At 42.1% G+C, this 20,193-nt stretch overlaps 1 protein-coding gene and 1 long non-coding RNA gene across 3 annotated transcripts in view; one reads left to right on the top strand and one right to left on the bottom strand.

Moving 5' to 3' along the window:
* ZEB1 (zinc finger E-box binding homeobox 1) overlaps window positions 1–16,775 on the bottom strand; it is a 132,084-nt gene extending 115,309 nt beyond the window's left edge. Inside the window, exon 1 of the mRNA XM_067291855.1 lies at window positions 16,667–16,775. Within this exon, the coding sequence (XP_067147956.1) occupies window positions 16,667–16,724 (58 nt within the window). The 5' untranslated portion in view covers window positions 16,725–16,775. The remainder of the gene's footprint in view (window positions 1–16,666) is intronic.
* Window positions 15,641–17,943, top strand: LOC136991301 (uncharacterized). Of its 2 annotated transcripts, none has more exons than XR_010883525.1 (3): window positions 15,641–15,709; window positions 16,858–16,944; window positions 17,601–17,943. It is a non-coding gene; the product is annotated as an uncharacterized lncRNA (long non-coding RNA). The 2 variants fall into 2 exon arrangements; XR_010883524.1 differs by lacking the exon at window positions 15,641–15,709 and adding an exon at window positions 16,138–16,224.
* Window positions 17,944–20,193: the final 2,250 nt, after the last annotated feature.

Raw genomic sequence — 20,193 nt, 5'->3', positions numbered from 1 at the left:
GCAGTCTCTTGGCAAACCTGGTATGGCTTTATTAACAGGAAGAAGCATCTTCCTGGCAATAGAGCACAAAATATGATTTAAACTAAGTTACCACTGTAGGATAAGGAGATCTGGACACTTAATTCCTTGAAGTTCTCAGTCAGCTGGATTAGCCAGCATGACAGAGATAGCTACTGCATCCAAGAGAGACAGCAATGTGGCACTGGTGCCTTTTAGCTTCTCATAAGAACTACTCAGTTCAAAGATAATGAAGAAACATATGAGGCTTTGCAATGTTTGCCTCTGAAGCACATCTAAGAGAACCTTCTTTCTATATACAGAAAAGAAATCCCACAAGATTGGGGTCCCCAGGATGCATATAGGCCCAGCAGCACATTGAGGAAAAAAAAAAAAAGGAAAAAAAAAAGAAGAAACACAGAATGTGCAACTCAGATGACAAAAATCAAATTGATACCTCAACCAAAGCAGAAGAGACCTTTCAGGAATAAAGAGGGATCCAGATTCATTCTGGATCTGAAGAGTCTGAAGAGAACTTGGAGCATTCCAACTTGGGAGGGAAAAAAAAAAAAGTTACAGACTAGGTGCTTGGATGTAACGTAAGCCCAAAAGTGCTGAAGGCTGTAGACACTTTCACCTGAACCTCTAGCTTAGCTGAAACTAAAGAGGACCTGATTTCCCTCAAATTATGAATGACATCTGTCAGTACAGTCTGTTATCCACAAAGAATACAAGTGATAGCTTGACCGGAACAATTATGTGTCCTGACAAGAGTGCCATTAGGCCACAATGACATTTGATCATCTCCTTGACTAAAGTTCTTAAGCATCAGTCTGTCTTTCATAAAAGATTTCACATAGGAATAAACCTATTTCTTCTAGTGTAGGCACAAACTTGCAACCACCCTGTTTGTAAAGCAGGTCTGGAACTAACGTATGGTTGGCAGGTGCCTGTGGGGAAAGTACCCAACCTTCCCCCACCGCAGTCACACAGGCTAACTACAGTGCACCGTAATTCTTCTACGGTACAAACACGTGCAAGTGTTTTACCCATGGAAAATAGTAGACAAATAAAACAAAGATAATTACATGATTCTGGACTGAACCAGGGGCCACTGGCAGATCACCATAAAACCCAAGACTTTCCACACATTAACAAGACCACATTTGCAAAAGCTCAGGGTAAGGTTTGCCCAACAGGATTTCACATATAATCTTGGTATAGAGAATAGCAAGTTATGAGTGCATGTAATAGGAAAAAAACTGTTTTTGCTTTTTCTTTAAAAAAAGAAAACTGAGTAGTAGAAAGATGTAGCATACAGAAGAAAGAACAGGGTGGGGAGAGGGGAACACGACACAGGAAAGGATACCAAACATCTCATTTTGTGTCAAGTGTTGCACCTTCTCTTGTACAAGGCCTTCTGTATTTTGATAATCTATACGTTACATACTTTACACAAGAGATACTAAGATCTTGCCTCCTTTTTCTAAGTACAGTGAGCAAAGGACACACAATTTGTTCATGTAAAGTTTTAAAATGCATTGTACTTCAAATTAAATCCAATGATAAATATCTCGGTTAGATATCTTTTAAACCCATAAATATGATCTCTAAATCTGAGATTTCTGCCCCATGTTATCTCAGACATACCAGAGCTCTATATCTAGTAGCCATAACTATGTTGTCCTAAACTTGGGATCCTCTGTCTGCTCTATCAATATCAAAACTCTGCTCTATCAATACTTAACTGATGAAAATTGAGAGAGTGATTTTAAGTATCAGTCCAAAAGCTGTTCAGATTGAAAGGTAATCCTATCTATTCGGACCAGGAAGATATTTTACTAGTGTTCTTTAGTAAAAGAACTTCAACGGGATTTGTTTGAAAATAACCATTTAGTTAAGCAGTGTGGACAAAGACTCAGTTAAAACTCTCAATCTTTTCCGATTGCAGTGAATTTGTCCGAAAGGGACATTTGTAAGTAGACTACAGTTTGGTCAAATGACACAGACTGACACACTGTATCACTTACATCAGATAACAGCAATCATGCAACTTTAAGAAGCAAGAACAATAAAAGTTTTCTCTTCCATAGGATATAACCCATCATAAGACTTCTTTATGAATATTTGGAATGATGCAACAGATACAGGTTTATTCAACAGATCCTCTCAAACCTGCAAACTTTTCTAGACACTGTATTTTAACCAGCTACTCCACTGTTGATATTAGCTGTTTAAGCAAGAGTTCTTTCTAGCCTAAATACCATATTTTTAGACTTAAAAGAAGGTAGCAAGTAAAACTATCTGCCAAAGGAATAACTTCTTCTTCTACTATCTAAATATTTTTAAGATAATGAAAACCATGTTTCCTACTTTTCACCTGGAAAAGTGAACTGAGCTTTCAATTGCTTTACCATTCTTTGTGTTTGGAATTCTGTAACTTCCCCATATCTGTTCAAAAACCACCTACCCTCGTGGCACAACAAAAGTTGCCCTGCAAGCAGGCTTTAGCCATCTTCTAACCCTAACTCTAATCTCAGGCGGCACCTGACCCAGAATCGACCAGCCCCATTCCAGGCCCCTAACCCAAAGTTGCCCTGCAAGGAGACTTGGTGCAGCCCCACATGGCCTTTGGCAAGCCCTTTGCAGCCCCACTCCACGTGGGGCTCTAGGCTTTATCCATCTCCTAACCCTAAACCTAACCCTAAACCTAATCTCAGGCAGGGTCTGAACCTGAAACCACGAGCCCTCTTCGAAGCCCTGAAGCAAAAGTTACCCTGCGAGGAGACTTGGTGCAGCCCCGCATGGCCTTTGGCAAGCCCTTTGCAGCCCCACTCCACGTGCAGCTCTAGGCTTTAGCTACCTCTTAACCCTAATCTCAGGCTGGGAAAGAACGAGTACCCACGAGCCACATTCCAGGCCCCCAAGCAAAAGTTGCCCTGCGAGCAGACTTGGTGCAGCCCCACATGGCCTTTGGCAAGCCCTTTGCAGCACCACTCCACGTGCAGCTCTAGGCTTTAGCCACCTCCTAACACTAACCCTAATCTCAGGCGGGGCCTGAACTTGATCCCACAAGCCCCATTCGAAGCCCCGAAGCAAAAGTTACCCTGCGAGCAGACTTGGTGCAGCCCTGTATGTTCTTTGGCAAGCCCTTTGCAGCCCCACTCCACATGGGGCTCTAGGCTTTAGCCATCTCCTAACCCTAACCTTAATCTTAGGTGGGGCACAACATCATAGCAAAAGGCCATGCGGGGCTGCACCAAGTCTGCTCGCATGGCAACATTTGATTTCGGGCAGGGAATGGGGTTGATAGACTTAACTTGCCTGTCCAGGGCAGCAACATCTTTCTCTACAAGATGTGAGATTATAAAGATCATACGGAAAACAAGAATAGTTCAAGAATTTCTATTCACATTCATTAATGCATCTTAGGGAAGCTGCACTTATGTGCAATATGCTCTTTTTGATAGTGCCAATTAAATCACAGATGTTGGAGATTTTGTAAAATATGTAATTACGCCCTTCCCCCATAACCAAGTTGACTTTCATATTTTTACTCAAATGTCTTTTCAGTACCTATATTCAAAGCTTTATGACCTATCAGAGACTACTTCCACTTGTGACTGCAAAAACTAGTCACTTCCCAGTGTAAACCACAGCAACTGCACAGTGCAGGGGAAGTGGAGAGGGGAAGAGGAAAAAGACCTCACAGATCCTTGCTATTAATAAACTAGCCTTAGAATGGATTTTAGTTGTTTCCATCTACAGACTATCCATTATTAGAGATGGTAACCAAGCTTTTGTTTTATTACCAGCTTCGTTCAAAAGCAGCCATGGTTTTCAGTGCCATAAAAAGTGCAAGTGATCATAGAAGTAATTCTAAACTGCAAAATAAAAATGCATACAAAATGAATTAATACTGCTGTCAAGGGACCAGCACCTCCCAAACTGTAATAATAATCTCAGTTAATTCCTTGTTGGGTTTGTGGGTTCTTTTTGGGGGGTGGGAGGTATTTCATCTGGAAAGGGGAAGAAAGCAGCACACAACATTTTGAGGAAGGCTCCCCCTTAAACAAGGATCCAAAAGATCAGGGAAGAGTTGTTGTGGAAATACAAGTGCAGCTAAAAAGGAGATCTTCAAGGGACACAGTCCATAGGCACATGCAAGTACACCTCCAGAACAGCCACAGTTAGCTCAGGCAGAAGCAGACAGAATGAGAAAAAACAAAGATTATTCAATTGGTACTTCCATTTTTATCTATTGTAGTTGTGGACTGTACGTTAAGTTGCTCAAGTAAAGTGTAGATGACCAGAGTTAGTTTAGGCAAATTATTCTATCCACAGGGATATACTGAAAAGATGAATCCAACAGGCAAGACAAAGACTAAAACAAGTGTCAGGTAAAGGGTTTCTGTAAAATTAAACATTTTAGGACAAATTTTTTATAAGTTTTAACAATTCCTCCATCTTCTACATACTGATATGTTTTTATGCTGACTTCCTAGTTAGTTTGGAAGCCCAGGGTGGTTTCAGAAACTGTCCTCATTTCCTGAGCAGATGCAATCCCGGAAGACCCTCTGTTTAGAGCAAATAGAGCACTTTTTTTGTGGCAGCATGCTTGCCACAGAATAAAGAAAATCCCCTTCCCGAGACCTGTAACTGGAAGCAAAGAGGGCAACAGTGGCTCCTGCTACTTGTGGACAGAGGAAACTGCGGAAAACAGAGTCCTTTTAAACAGCAGATTTTTATAGTGGGGTAAAGTAAAGCTGTCAAAACCTTGATAGGAATCCTAGCTATTTTTCCTGCTACTGTGCTTCTGCACATAGTCTTGTGCCTCTGCTCTACTCAGCTACTACAACTTTGTATTTTCTATCCTCCTCCAATATCTGGATTCTCTCTATCTCATTTAGCCATGTTTCTGGCCCAGTTTCCTTCAAATTGGTATTAGCACATCTTCCAAAAGACTTAATAAACCCAACACATTTCTGCAGAGTAGATTATATAACCCTGTAACTAATCAAAACACTAGAAATAAAAATTGAAGAGAGACACTTGCATGGTGCAAATGAAATTGAACTGTCATGCTACACCCTTCCTTCCCCCACATGCACATACAAATAAGGAATAACAAGAAGTACATCATCCACTCAGCTCACAGGTATTATCCTGTTAGAAGGATCTTCAGCACTAGTCTGTAAAGCATACCGGAATACTTGTGACAGTTGGGAGGAAAAAAAAGAAAAAAAGTTTATTCTACAGCTATTAACATGATCACAAACCAAAGACTATTCTCTCCATCTCCCCAATATAGATATACTACATGGCAGGCTTGTCATTTTTTGCTTTGTAATGGAGTCATTTTATTGCATGCAAGAAGCCTCAGGCATTTTGCTCTGCCCATTACTCTTTGCTGCCCACATTCAGATGGCTAATCTGCTATCAGCCAGAAGCTTGACAGACAAAAGGAAAAGGCAGGAAAACAGCACACATGGTTGCGCATGCGTGCACACACACACTTTCCCCACACACGCTTCAGCTACTAAATATTTTGACAGTAGGCCCAAGAACCAACAAGACTTACACACAGACATTTGACTGCAGTCCTACTTAAGGCTTCTGTGGTTGAAGGAAGACATAACCGGGCTTTAAAGGTGACTGGGCTGGGCAGACTTTAAAAATAATAATAATAATAAAATAAAGTGCTTTAGTGCTTCCAGGCTTTAGTGAAATGCCTGTTAAGTTTACATTAAGGTACAAACTTGGAAGGCTTTACTCTACAAGTTATCAGCTTACTTACAAAGATAATGTTTGTGACTTTTTATTTTGAGAATTTACTACACATGACCTTCAAAATGCTTAAAAAAATATTGGCTGCAATTAGAAAGATGAAATATGAGAGCTAAATATAAGTAATAGTAACCTACTAGAACAAGATATTTGGCAAGTTTTCAGTTTCATCACTTTCTTTTCTTACCTACTTAGGGAAGAACTCAAATTTTTTAAAAAAATTTGTAAGTTTTTTCCTATATCCCAAAGTGATGCGAGAACACACAGGCAAACCATTAATTCCATTTGTTTTTGCATATCATACTGCACAAATGGGGACACTCATTTTCTGGAAGGGGTTGGGGGAAATGGAGAAGGCTTGCCATTTCATACCAGAATGAAGAAAATGCCCATACTTGCTGGAGTTCAGAAGTATTTTGCTCTCTTCTTTTGAAAGGAAAGCTTCAGAGTCAAAGGTAGTACTGGCAAAAGGAGTATTTTTTGGAACAGCAGACCTGCAAGTGACAGTTTGCACCAAACACCTTGTAAGAATTCCCCACCAGGATCACAAGCTTCTGTTGATCATCATGATTTTTATTCAAATAAGTCTATTTGTATCCTTTGCAATTGGAAAGCTAAAATTGTCACTCTTGTGTGGACTGGCTTAGCTCACAGAAAATATGCCACTAGTTTTATGTGCCACTAGACTCACATGCTTAAGTGTTAACCTGGTTCATTTTTCAAGAAGTCCCTCTTCATCATGCAACTGCCATATCAGCTATGCAGACCGACCATTTAAGGATTAAACACACATGGTGAACTACAGAAAACTATATCATGTCATACTGCATTATGTGTCACTGGAACTATTTCCTTCTTTCTATGCTACAACTACCAATTCAATTCTGCTTCTTATTTCTGTTCAAGTAATTTTTCCACTTTTGTGCAGAAACAGTTTCCCATTATTTTGATTGCAATATATACCTGATTCTGTCTTATTTGCACTGTTTTTTTTGTACGACATATTAGAGTGCTGGGAATATGATGTGTTATTCAATTTAAAAACCTGGAAAAATGGCAAGGTAAGTCTTACTATGAAGAACTGAAGTTGTTAGAATAGTCTTTTACATGGAATATAGTCTCCATGTATTTAGTATCATTATTGTTACGAATCACAGAAGTTTACCTTATGTTACTACAGGGAGTATTTAAGCCAACCTAATAGATTAAGATACAGAATATAATTTAAAAATATATATAAATATATATACATATCTCTACAAAAGGAATTCCTAAGGTAAACACAAATTCACTTTCAACATTTAAAATAGCTAATGTCTCAAAAACACATTATTATAACAAGTAATCCAAAAATCTGCTCAATTCAAGAGTTTAAAGTAGGCAAGAACTGTGTTTTCTAGGTATCTTTGAGGCAAAGAAGTTCTGAAATCCCCCTTCAGGACAAAAGTCACAGAAGAAGAGTACTCCTCTACTTTTACAGCCATCTGTAGCACCTCCTCAACAGCAGCACCATCCCTGGTGGTACTCTGCCACCTTATCTTTCCCACATGTACAAGGTAAGAGAAAAAAAAAAATACTGTATTTGCATACGCAATTATGGCATAGCTCAGCAGTTAGCAAAAAAAATTACTGGAAGTCCAGAACAGATACGCCTGATGACCACACCTTAGTTTTTCAAATGAAATGCTGTGGAAGGAAAGGGAAGGGACAAGAGCAGGGAAAGAAAGTGGTCATTAAAACGTCAAACCTGCCTTAAAGTCCTTATTCACCACCTCACTCTTTGCAGGGCCAACCATATCTAGGTCTGTGAACAGTAATATAAGAATGAATCTAGCAGCATGTCACTAGTTCTGTTTTGCTTTAATTCCCAATATGGCTCTTTGGTAAATACTAATAACAGAGGAAAATCTATGGAAAGACATCAGCAGAACTGGATGGAAGATTAAACAGCTTACAGATTCTGAATAGTATCTTCCTTTCAAGGCTGAAACTTTACATCGCTTACTGTAAATACCATGCAGGAGCTTGAAAGAAAGAATAAAATGGAACAGGAGGTAGGAAGAAGGAAAATCTGAAATATACCTGAAAAAACAGAAATTCTTAAAGACATTGAGAAAAAGTGTTCAAGTACAAGTGTATTTAGGAATAGGTAAAGAGGGACAACTCATCTCCCTAATGTCTTTGGACATTAAATAAAAACATATTAGATTAAGTGGGAGGAGGAGGGGGAAGGGGTATTTGTTTTTTGATTTTTCTTTTAAACTGCTCCTTTACGTCAACTCCACCAGTTTAGTGGAAAGCAATCTAAGCTGTGTAATTAAGCTGTAAGTTTTGTTCTTTAGTTTGCACTTTTTTCAGATGAAATGGATTTCCCCAGGCCTTTTTCAATCATGCCACATTTGCAATGTTTTGTAATTTCATTTTGCTCTCTCCCGTATATATTCTGTGGACAGATGTCTCTACAAAACGGAACAGACAAAACTGCCCTCAGTGCCTGTCAGCTGTCAGGATGAAAAGGGATGTTTGCTGAAATAATAAAATCATTTCCTATCACAATAACTGAGAGTGCTATCTAGCATCACTGGCCCAAGTAGCGTTTGATCCTAACAAGGAGAGTACTTATACCTATCTCCACTACATCAGAGTCTTTTAACCGCTTCATTCCAGGAAAGTCACTCTCAGGAGCACAGTGAAAGGCCAGGTTTGAGCCATTTCTCTCCAGCGCTCTTGCCAGCTCCTCCAGTGCTCCTGCTCTAACACTTGACTTGTGACAAGCTAAAAAACAGAAGAACTTTCACAAAGACACAGGATACCTGCATCAAGTCCAAAAACATACTTAAACAAAGCACATAAGAGACAGTTAAGGAAGAAGAGTTGTTTCTCTTCCTTCTGATACACTTCATACAAGTTTGTTCCATGAAGATATATGGGTTACTCAGTGTTTAGAGAACTAGTTTTACATGTCCTTCTACTCAAGGACTGCTAATCATACTCAGAAATCCTAATTTGAGAAAATGGAGTGATACCTAAGCACAAGATAGAATACTCCTCGTCATAATTGAAGCCCCTAAACTTCAGGGAGAATATATTCATCATTAGACATGTCCATTTGCCCTACATAGGTCTCTAAAAGTAGAGCAGGTGGAATACATTGAAGGCAGAGGAACGAGGGAGATGATACCAAACAGAAAGCAAACATTCATAGGGAAAGCAACAAAGGATACCAGTTTTCAGGTTTTAAACTTTGGGTGACAGCAGTTGTTAACCAAACTGCTTTGCAACAACAGGGGTAAAGTCCTTTCATGATGGAGATTGTGACAGCTGGGAATGACAGCTGAAAAGCAGAGAACTGAAGAAGGCTGCTTTCAAACAGTATTAACATCTCAAAGATGAGAATGTATATTCTGTTGAACTGAAAAAAGCGTGTTAAAATAAAAGATATAGTTACAATACAGTAATGGCATCAGAAAAACACAAAAAGAGGAAAAATTAAAAAGCATTCTTCCCTCTCTGTTCAGGGTTCCTTTTGGGACAGACCTACAATTCCAACAACTTTGGTTCATATGTTTAGCATTAAACATCTAAAACATTGGAATCACTGCCCAGCTGGTCCATATGTAAAGATTCAAATTTAACAAGTTTCCTCTTTCAGCTCTATCATCTATTTCCATAACATGTGAAAGTAAGCTGTCGTGCAAGACATTTACACAAAGAATCAGATGTACAGACACAGTTACAAGAAGATAAGACTCAGTACATATATTTTTACTAACTGAAAGGTGCTTAGATACTGTGGTGATGGGGGTAGCATTTTCCTCAGGAGTACTGAAATAGATTTATAAAGCTGTGCTGCATTTCACTGCAGTCAGTATTTTATCAGTCAAGTCTCACTCTTCTTGACTGGGCTTTCTGTCTTCCTGGGCTGTCATGCAAGAATTCTACTAATCTAGACAAGAAGGGCCAAACAGATTATTAAATAAGCAAACTGAAGCTCAATACGAAAGGAAAACTTAAAATAATTGTAGTCTTTCTTTAAGAGAGGACAGCAAGCAAGGATAAAGAGCTACAATATACAACAGTGAACAGTTTTATAAATAATCAAACTTCTGTTACTCTTTCCAATAACTTAAAAATAAGACACTAGAAATACAACAGCCAAAAAAAGCAAATAAAGGCCGATGAGAAATTTCTATGCATCTGACAACGAGCTCCAGAAACTGGCTAACTCAGAAAAGCCCCAATCCACCAATTCTGGAGTTTCAAGGCATAAATTGGTCAACTGAAATCAAAGCTACTTTCCACCATGATCTTCTCATTCAGCCAACCAGGGACCAGATCCATCTTTCCTTGAAAGATCAACAAGATGTGTCAGAAACAAGGTATCAGGCCTTCAGTGAGAACTAGGCTACTTCCTTCCCTATCCCATTCTCCCTTCCTCCCACGCATGTTCTCTGGGTAACCATTTATACAGACATTCCTTTCCTCTCTGTCTGTTTTTCTTAATTTCAAACAGCAATTCTCTAAACAAGAAACAGTCTCTATCATAACTACTACTACACATTACCTAGACTGCTGTAATCTCTCTACACACACACTTTGCCTCTCACTCCCCAGACTCCTTCAGGTAGGAGTCACCACCTGCACTAGAAGCCCCTACCGAGTCTTAACAGCAGCAGCCCCAACGACAAACAGTAACAGAGGTAAAAACTTAGATGTGTCACGTTTGTTCTACGCAAGCAGCTCTTCTAACCTGACATTTGTTTACATGTTTTTAGGAAATTTCTGTTTTAAGGAGGAGTTCTGCTTTTTTATTTACCTAGCAATCAGCTTCAAGTGTTAGAAATACCAGCCATACATCGAGGCTCTCCTTTAGCCGTTATTGTCCCAACAAAACCAATGGCTGGTCAAATTGTCTCTGCCCACTCTAAAACAGTCTCTTCTAAACACCTCGTACATCAGAATAGGGATCTTCATGTTAACAATGTAGGTCTTGATGAGTAAGTTCTCTCCTATTTTATTTTACCTGTGTCCACGTCCACATTATTCCACTTAAGTTTTGGGAATACAAAAAATACCAAAAGACAAAATTCTACTTCTCTGGCTCATCATTACTTCCACGCTAACTAAACATAGGAAACATCACTACCAAAGATACTATTTTCAATTTCTCTTTAGTCATTTTTCGATGGTATTGAGTTTTGATACTGCTGCTTGATTGCTGAAAGTACAAGTATTTCAAGAGGATAAATATGAACAAGTTAAAAACATTTAAACTGAAAGGAACAATAACTGCTTAAGTAACAAACCTGTTCCTTAAGGCTGTAGATCAAGCCAAATAAAAGGGTAGTCCTGATGATTAAAAACGGACTGAGATTCAGTTCTTGCTGTAAACTTCCTGCGTGACCTTGGGTAAGTCACTTGGGAATTTAGTTCTTGAAAATTCCAGGCCTATTATAGCTGCCAGGATGAAGTACCAAAGTTTTGAGATCATAGCTGTGAACCAGGTCCTGCTTATCTGTCCATAACTGGGAAGATCCTCGCTGGTGAGCACTTTTGAAAACGTAGGTAAGCAGGACCAGAACTTCAAGAATTTGGCTTCCCTCGTTAATATTAAGCACTTGGAAGTTCATATGGAGTTGTATTTGAAAATCAGTACGAAAGTCTGTGTAAATCAAGAATTCATCTGTTTTCCAAGCTCTCGTTTTATGCATTTGTGTGAAACTTATCACAGATAGAATCTCTGCAACCTCCAGAGATGCAGTATGTACTGTCAAATAGTGGATTTACAGTCAACAAAACACACTCTACACTAATCAGCTTGTTAAAAAAAATCAATTAATTGGTTTCAGTTTTTGAAGTGACTCAAAACAGCTAATTAGTTGAAAGCAATGAGCTTGTATTTTTGATAAATAAGAATAATGACTGAATTTAGAAGTAGAAATTCTTAAGAGCCATGTGGCTAGATACTGTAGTTCTAGCAGTTTCTCCTGCAACAGAGAGCAGTTGCTCAAAATCAGTAAAAAACAGTTTCTATCAGGTTTCAGTTTACCATAGCAATATAGTCCTATGCACGTTAAAAACCTCTACCTTCCCTTGCTGGCATTTTATACCCTATTAAAACAAATGTTTCCACGTGAAGAAAGGCAGTGCATAGATATTTTTACTTTAAATTACTCTAAGCCTCCCCTCCACACACTGTACGACTTCCACAAGAATAAACTGTTAATACCACCACTCCACTCACGACTGGGAAGAGGACAGATAACTGAAATGTAGGCCGCAGAACTCATTTCTCCTTGCATTATGAAGGAAAAGATCTCAGTTACAGAAAGTCAAAGGCCTAGCAAGACCTGTTATAAAGCCCAGAAGAGTCAGAAAGATTTAATAGAAATGCCCAATAAACTTTCTGCTGAAAGTTTCCTGTTCTGAGCCAAGTTCACTGAAGTACAATCCTCAGACTTCCCTCCAATATCATGCTAAGAAAATTCTTCTGAATGACTTCTGTGATACAGAAGTCCATATTCCAAGCAGAAGTTTCATCTACTCACTATTTTTCATCAACTGTCTCAGTAGCACATTTATCGGAAGTCCTGTAAGTAAGGAAGACTGTTTCAGGTAGCTAATTATCTTAAAGCACCCTGCTTCAGAACCATTAAAATAACAAGCACTGATTACTGAGAGAAAAATGAAAAGAAGATGACATTTTTAAATGTACTCCCATTATATTTCACTGGTTAAAATTAAAAAACAAGTATTACTGGCTTCTATGAGAGACAAGATTTCCTTGGATTCAAACAGTTAATTCAGTTGTCCATGTAGACCTGTTCACTGTGCCTGGAATTTTAACTTGAGCTACATTCTTCAATTCCCAAATTGCAAGTTTAAATTAATGCTGGAGTGAAAAACACGATACCTAGTGAAAAGAAAGGGAGGGGGACAAGAGAAGAAAGGCATGACATGGAATGTTATATCCCTGGTGCCACTAACACCTGACATCCTGCCAGTAGTTAACACCTTGGAGCTAACAGAAATACGCCATACTTTTGGTTTATTCAAAGGCACTTACGATCTTCTTACAGCCATTAGCTTTGTAGCAGAAGTATACATTAAATGATTATATAGTAAAAATTTAAAGAGAGAAAATCCAACTGTAAAGTAACTAAACAGCACTCTACCTTGAACAAGTTAACCTAAATAACCTTTCAGTAATGAACTTCTTATTACCGGGGTGGGGGGGATACACCCTACCCCAAACCCTCTCCTCACACATATCCGTGAGTGTGCAGCATTCACTCCTTTTCATACATTCTTCTTTTTACCATTAAAATGCATCTGAAGAACTGAAGACATATTTAAGATATTTTCAAAATGTCAATATATCAAGTTGATAGTCTCTCTTTGAATATGGGAAGTTTTAAACATTTTGCTTGTTTTATACTGTGAGTATTGCTCACAGTATTGCTCAATAGCAAGATGTGTTTAGTTTTGCTGTGTTTAATAAGAGCTAAGACAATCAAATAATACATATGGAAAATACTAAGAAAGCAACGATTTTCCTGATCCTGAAAGCCAATCCATAATTAGGAAGACAAAAAAAGTTTGCTGATATAGAATCTATTAGGTTCACAAGGAATTTGCAGTGTGACAACGCATATGACTAGCAAGCCCGTCCCTCTTTTCTCCTCCCCATTTCTCCATCAAAAAAAGTGGGGAGAATGGTAGAGGGGAAGAGACAGACTCCCTAAAAGTGCTATTTTTCTGCTTTATCAGAATGCTGCTGTCTTAACACTTCACTAACTCCATCAGCGTACTGGACATTTTCATATATTGGCCAAAATTTAGAACGATGACCTAGAATAGTTTTCTTTAGATATGAATTGAAGTGCCAGATTTTCTTGTAAGTGAAGGCTTGAATGGTAGCACCAATCAGCTCTTTTGCTGGTCTCCTATAGTGGCCAATAAAGAAGGTAGAAAAGGAACCAGCTCTGGACTTAAGACTGTCTTTCCACCTACAATTAATGTATTAGGATGGCAGCCGTAAGTTCTGGCTCCCAAACATGCGGGGGGGGGGGGGGGCACAGGGGAGAGAGGGAAGGAGGGAAGAAATACAAGTTTGCACTACAAGAATAGCTGTGTTAAGTTGGTTATCAACACATAAACAGCAGTATTAGAGTTTACTTGATGCCATAGCCCAGTACTATTAAACTGGTTTATTGGAAGCCGAGTACAGTGTCTCTTTAATAATCTCCCACTCTGTATAAAGGGAGGGAAAAAAAGGCAATTTGAACAGAATAAAATTAGTGTAGACTATGAGCAAGACAGTTGCTGAAGCATCTACTGTACGCTGATCTTTGATTAACAGAAAATATTCATCTGTAAGAGCAAAGTGAATTTCGAGATTTAGAAGCAAAATAAGTCTCTTACCTATTTATTTTAAAGGTGAAAGGGTTAACATTTTTCTAGCAATTTTCTTCAGTAAACATTTGCAAGTCAAACATAAACCCACTGCTGAGAAATCTCTATTATCCAGAATCTATTATCTAACCGATCCTGATGCTTCAATGCACAATGACTTAAGTTGGTTTTAATTCCTGAAGAAAAGAACCAAAACCAGCCTAAAACAAGACACGCATTCTGTGTAGCAGAACTAGTTGATAAACTCAAAGGCTTTTTATAATAAAAAGGGTGCAATGACGAAGTCCAAAAGTGATGAAGATGAAAGATACCTGGAACGATACCATGTCTTATACACCTTTTGTTTTCTGTGAGTGATACATGCCGCAGACAAAATGTTTTGTGCTAAACGGTCTCAAATCCATTTTTCTAATATTAAGCACATAGGAAAAACACTGACAGCAAGCATGGTAAATAAATCCCTCCCTTGAGAACGAAAGCAGCAGACAGGAGGGGGCTGACATGCATGCAGGAGAAAACTAAACACCATCTTTTTTTTTCTACCTGCATAAGTTGCCATTTGCTGCAGCGATCAAGAATCTCTTTTTCCCGTTGATTTCAAAAGCTAGATTTTCAGAAAATTTCTCTCTCAAGTCATCTGTTGATATGTTTTAAGAGTATGATATTCATATCACTGGATCTTTAAAGAGAAAAATCCATTTTCTTTCCTGTTCAGGTAAACATGTTTACAGCTCCTGCACAGACACTGGGTGGTTCAGACTCACATGTCACACACATGTCGTCAGCAACAAGAAAAGCCCCTTTCTCTGATCATCAACATTTTAAATAAGGTAAAGAGAAAAGCACTTTCCAAACTTACCTTTAACAGAGTCAAATCACCAGCAAAATATAAATATTTACACTAGAACAAGAAATTAATAATGCGATCGCATAAACAAAAATAATTGCTACAAAATGCACACAGCGAAAAAAAAAATAATAAGGAAACCCTCCCAAGTTCCAAGCAATCAAATAAAGTCGTTAGTCCCTGGAAAGGCCGCTATTTATAAACATTTTACGCCCCAACAGTTAGAATTAGCAAGCAGAAACATTAATCGCGACTCGAATATATTTCGGAGACCGTGCACTACGTAGAAAACATCTCGGATCGCAGGCGAAAGCCTTCCTATCTGTGACCCTGCACAGGAAATGCCACATAAAACCTAAAATTGCCAAGGAAGGTTACAAAATCTCCTGCTCTACATCCTATTACGAAGAGTTGCTACGAGAAGCGAACTACTTCTCTATTTTCCAGAAAACAAGTACGGAGTAGGTGTTGTGAGCGTGTATTCCCCCCGCCATGTACCTTCAAAACGCATCTTAAAGTAACGCACGTACCCCAAACCCAGCCCTTAAGTCTGAAATGTAAATGTAATTCCTTATATAGACTGCAGCAGTTGGTCTCACGCACACACAGGGAGCGGCGAGGGGCCCCCGGCCAAGCCGCTACCGCCCGTTATTATACAAACAGGTACCTCCGCAGCCAAAGGGAAGGGAAGAAACTTCGCCGCTCGCGCTCCCACCCCGCCGCCCGGGCGCAGCCCGCCCTTCCCCGCCGCGCCGTCGCGGCGGCCGCGGGGCTCCCTCCGGCCGAGCCCGGCGCGCCGCAGCGGCAGGAAGGCGGCGGGGCGCCCCCCCGCCGGCCCGGGGCGGCCCTGCCCGGGGCGGGCGCCGGGCCTGTCCCCCGCGCCCGCGCGGATCGATGCGCGCTGCAGCACGCGACGGTGCCCCCCCCGCGCCGCGCCGCGCCGCTCCGTCCCCGCCGCGGCCCCCTCCCGCCCAACTAGTTGCGCCCCCCGCCAGCCGGAGCGCCCCGGGCGCGGCGGAGGCAGCGCGGGGCCGAGCCCGGGGAAGTCCGGCGCGGCGCGGGGCGGGGAGGCGCGGCGCTCCCGGGCAGGGCAGCGGCACCGCCGCCGCAGCCCGCCCCCGGGCCGGCGGCTCGCGGGGGACGCGGCCGGCGAGGCCCCGCTCCGCCGCGGCGCGCAGGTAACAAGTTTCGGAGTTTGCGCTGCCGAGGCCGGGCGGGCGGCGGAGCCCCCGCGGCCGCTCCCCGCGGGGCTCGGCGTCCCCGCCCGGGCCGGCGGGCGCCGGCGTGCCCGGGGGGCCCGAGCCCGCTGCCCGGGGCGGGCGGGCGGGCGGCGGCGCCGCGGCGGGTGTGTGGGGGAGGCAGCGTGTAACGGTCCCGGACAGGCGGCGGAGTGAGGAGGCACCGCTAGGCGGAGGAGGGAGGCAGGGAGCGAGGGAGGCACCAGGTAGCGGATATAACGGTGCGGAGGGAGCCAGGCTCCCGGCGAGGAGCGGCAGGGAAATTACTTTCTACTTCTCCCGACCTCCCCCCTTCGCACTCGAGACAGCTCTGCCCGGCCCCCGTCCCGGCCCCGGGGCCGCCCCGGCGCGGAGCGGGCCGCTGCCCGGCGGGCTGACTGACCGTTATTGCGCCTCGGGTTCGCCTGCTTCCTGCGCTTACACCTGGGGCCATCCGCCATGATCCTCTCGCTTGTGTCTAAATGCTCCAGTCACCTCCTCCCCCTCCCTCCCCCCTCCCTCCCATCCCCTCCCCCCCGGACCTGGTTTACGACACTGGGTGGTTTTACTTTTACATCACCTTCCTACACCTAGTTCTCGGCCGGAACCTTGTTGCCAGGGGAGACGGGCGCTTTACGGCAGGACGTTTGAACGGCGGCGAGGGAAAAGTTGCTGCCGCAGGTACCAGCGGAGGCGGCCGCGGCCGGGGGGCGGCGGCGCTGGGCGGGGGCCGGGCAGCGCCCCCCGCCGCCGCGGGGGCGCCGCCCCCGGCCCGCGGCGGCGGGGGGATCCCCGCGGGGGCGGGGCCGCGGCGGCGGGGGGGATCCCGCGGCGGGGCGGGGCGGGGGGGGGAGGCCGCGGCCCGACCCTCCGCGCCCGCGGGGCTGCCGCGGCGGCGCCGCCCGGCAGGACCCCCGGCTGGCTGCCTGCCTGCCTGCCTCCGCCGCGGGCCGACCCTGCCGCGGCCGCTTCCGCCGTGCCCCGCTCGGCAGGGGCAACCCGGCAGCCCCGGTGCAGCGCGGGGGGCCGCAAGGCCGCGGAGGGGGGCGGGGGGGGCCGCTGCGTGCGGCGCTCAGGTGGCGAGTTTGAGGCCGGGTCCGCCGAGGGGGTTACGAGCCCCCCCCCGGGGCAGGGAGTACCGGGGGGGGGGGGGCACCTGCCTCCCGCTGCCGAGCAGCGCCGGGTCTGCGTCGCCCCGGCGGCGCCGGTCCCTCGGCGCCTCTGCAGTGCCACCTCCCTCTCGGGCTCCGCCACCGTGGCCCCGGGAAGCGCGGGGGGCAGAGTGCTCGCCCACCCGAAAGGTGATTTGCATGTGTGATGTTAATCTTACGTTGCAGGTCTAATCAAGAAAGAAACCTCTGGAAGAGAGGGATGCTATTCCCGGAGTCTGCGAAATCGGTCATTCCTGTGTTTTCAGAAATTATACTTACTACTTTTATGAAGAGGTATATGTGAAGAGGTATACAATTACATATTCTAAAAAATTAAAGAGGGAAGGGAGCCCTTTTTACAGATATTAGCTATTTAATAAACCGACAGCCCCCATGTCATTTGGGTTTAATAAACTTTTAATGTATCTAAGATGAAAATATTAAATACTTATCTATCATCAAACATTTGTGCTTTCTATTTACTCTTGCATTTTGCTTAACTAGGCAATAAAATAATTTAGTAAGTTTCCATCTGTTCCTTGTCCTTCTTACGTCCATGTTTTATCCTATCCTGGGATGATTCTATAGCATTTCCAGTTCCTTGCTTCTTGGGAATGCTTTTATCCAAATAAATTTCAGGGAGAATGTTTCTGTTAATATGATATTTTTAATAAGTAATTGATGAACACTACTAAATTTGAGACCTCTAACTATCCTACATTGTCTCTCTGTATATGCTGTATGCTCATAGTGTAATATATCACCTCATTTCAGAGAAACAGCATAGCATGTGTCTAGAAAATGAACTATTAAAAATACCAGCAGTTTGCAGAAGTGCCCTATATCTGAAGCTTCTCTGGAAACCAGCAAAATCAGAAATGCTTAACGCAAATAACCGAATCACAAGCTCAAAGTATACAATTGTATGATTGGTTCCAGATAAATAGTGACATGAGCCCTAGAAAAAGCAGTATAGTGTTAAAATGAATACAGACTTAGGTAAAGATCTAGAGGTGGGTTTTTTTTTTTTTTCAAAATTAATTGTATTCTCAATAATGTGCATAAGTCATGGATTTGGGTATTCACATGAACATGTTCACAACATGAGCTGTTGCCCATCTTTACAGGTATAAATCACTTCTGTAACAGTTCTGAAAATAAGGTAAATTTAGGCTCAGTGTTTAGATACATCTCTTTAGCCAGTATAAATTGGCTCCTGACTTCCCCAATTTGATGAAGATCTACCTGATGCTTTTTAAAGAAGAGTAACAAATCAAACAGTGGAACTGTTCTCATGGACTGATAGTACTCTTTGAAGTGTTTGATTTGGCATCAGCTGGGAGTTCTGAACTCCAAATACTTAGAAGGACTTAGTAGCTTAGAAGAAGAACGTAGTAGCTTAGAACCACATGTGAAACCAGCTATGAGATAAAAACAAAACTTGTCAGTAAAATTTTCTTAAGTGATTTAATTGCAAAGTGGAAAGCAGCATAAATGGTGAAATGTAAGGCAGAATGTTACTTTTGTCCTGCTTTAATAGCAATATCCTGGTTTGTCAAGTTTTTATATAACAGATATCCATGCCTATGAAACTGCTGCAAGTGAGAGTTTAAGGTGTTTTGTAATTCTGTGGATGAATTTATCCAAAATATCATGCACAAGTTTTCATGCTTAATTTTCAGTTCCTTAAAACATGATGTTTTAGACTGTCATCACAAAAATAAAGATAATTGATCTGTAAATATATTAGCAGATTTATAACAATTGTCCCCTGCATGCACACACAATTTCGAGACTCCTCTTTAAGCAACTTTCAGAGAGCTTATTTTTATTCAGTTTTGTCACTTTTCACCTCTGGATAGCAAATCTTGTCTCTTCATTTTGAGCAGGCTGGGTTTCCTAGCAGAATGAGGAGAGAAACAGTCTCCTGGTGTTTGTTATTGCTGTCTTCCAAATAGCTGTAGTGTCTGCTTGAGTGTTAGTCTCTTGAGATTTCCATGCAGCTAGAAGAAACCAGTGACAACTCTTACTGCCCACTAGTTTGTGAGAAGCAGAAATGAAACTGGCAGGAGTATTCCTAGCACTGCACTGCTATGGTTTTGATAAATGAGAAGAGGAAACCGAAGCAATCTCTGTATATGTTATCTTTGATACCAAGGAAGTCTAGAAACCAAAAAAAGCAGAGGATAGCATTTTGCATCAGTTACCGATTACCTCCGACACTATGCCTGTGGAAAACTTCTCATTCACAACTTGCAAATAGATCAGTGGATTTTTTGCACTGTGATATATTTATTCTATGCACCTAGGCACCTTGCATCTTTGTGTAAAAAGTTCCCTTTATCTACTGTACTAAAAAGTATCATAAATAAAGGATTCAGTCACTGTCCAATACAGTGTTGGCCTAATAAATTCTTCTAATCCAGATGCAAACCAACTAGTTAAAATTATTGCTATCTTTGTAGTGTTCTGCAATATATGAACACAACATATATGATTTGAAATGGTTTGCGCTGCAAATAAGAATAAAAAATTCTATTTTCTGTGTTGGGCAGAGCTTTCAGTCTGACTTTTCAGGCAAGGACATAGAAATTAATTATTGCAGTAATATGTGAAATCTAGGCAAAGTGGTATATTTTGTATGTGCTAAATGTGGCAGTCCTGGAAATATATTTCTTTAAAGGAAGAGTTCTAAGGCAGTGCTTATTCATGAGAATTAGCTTGTCTCTAGTGACATAATTTCTGTAGGAATTTAGGCTATTTAAATAGGCATAATGTA

This window comes from Apteryx mantelli, chromosome 2, assembly GCF_036417845.1.
Source record: "Apteryx mantelli isolate bAptMan1 chromosome 2, bAptMan1.hap1, whole genome shotgun sequence".
Lineage (NCBI taxonomy): Eukaryota > Metazoa > Chordata > Aves > Apterygiformes > Apterygidae > Apteryx > Apteryx mantelli.
This window is presented reverse-complemented; position numbering and strand designations above follow the sequence as displayed.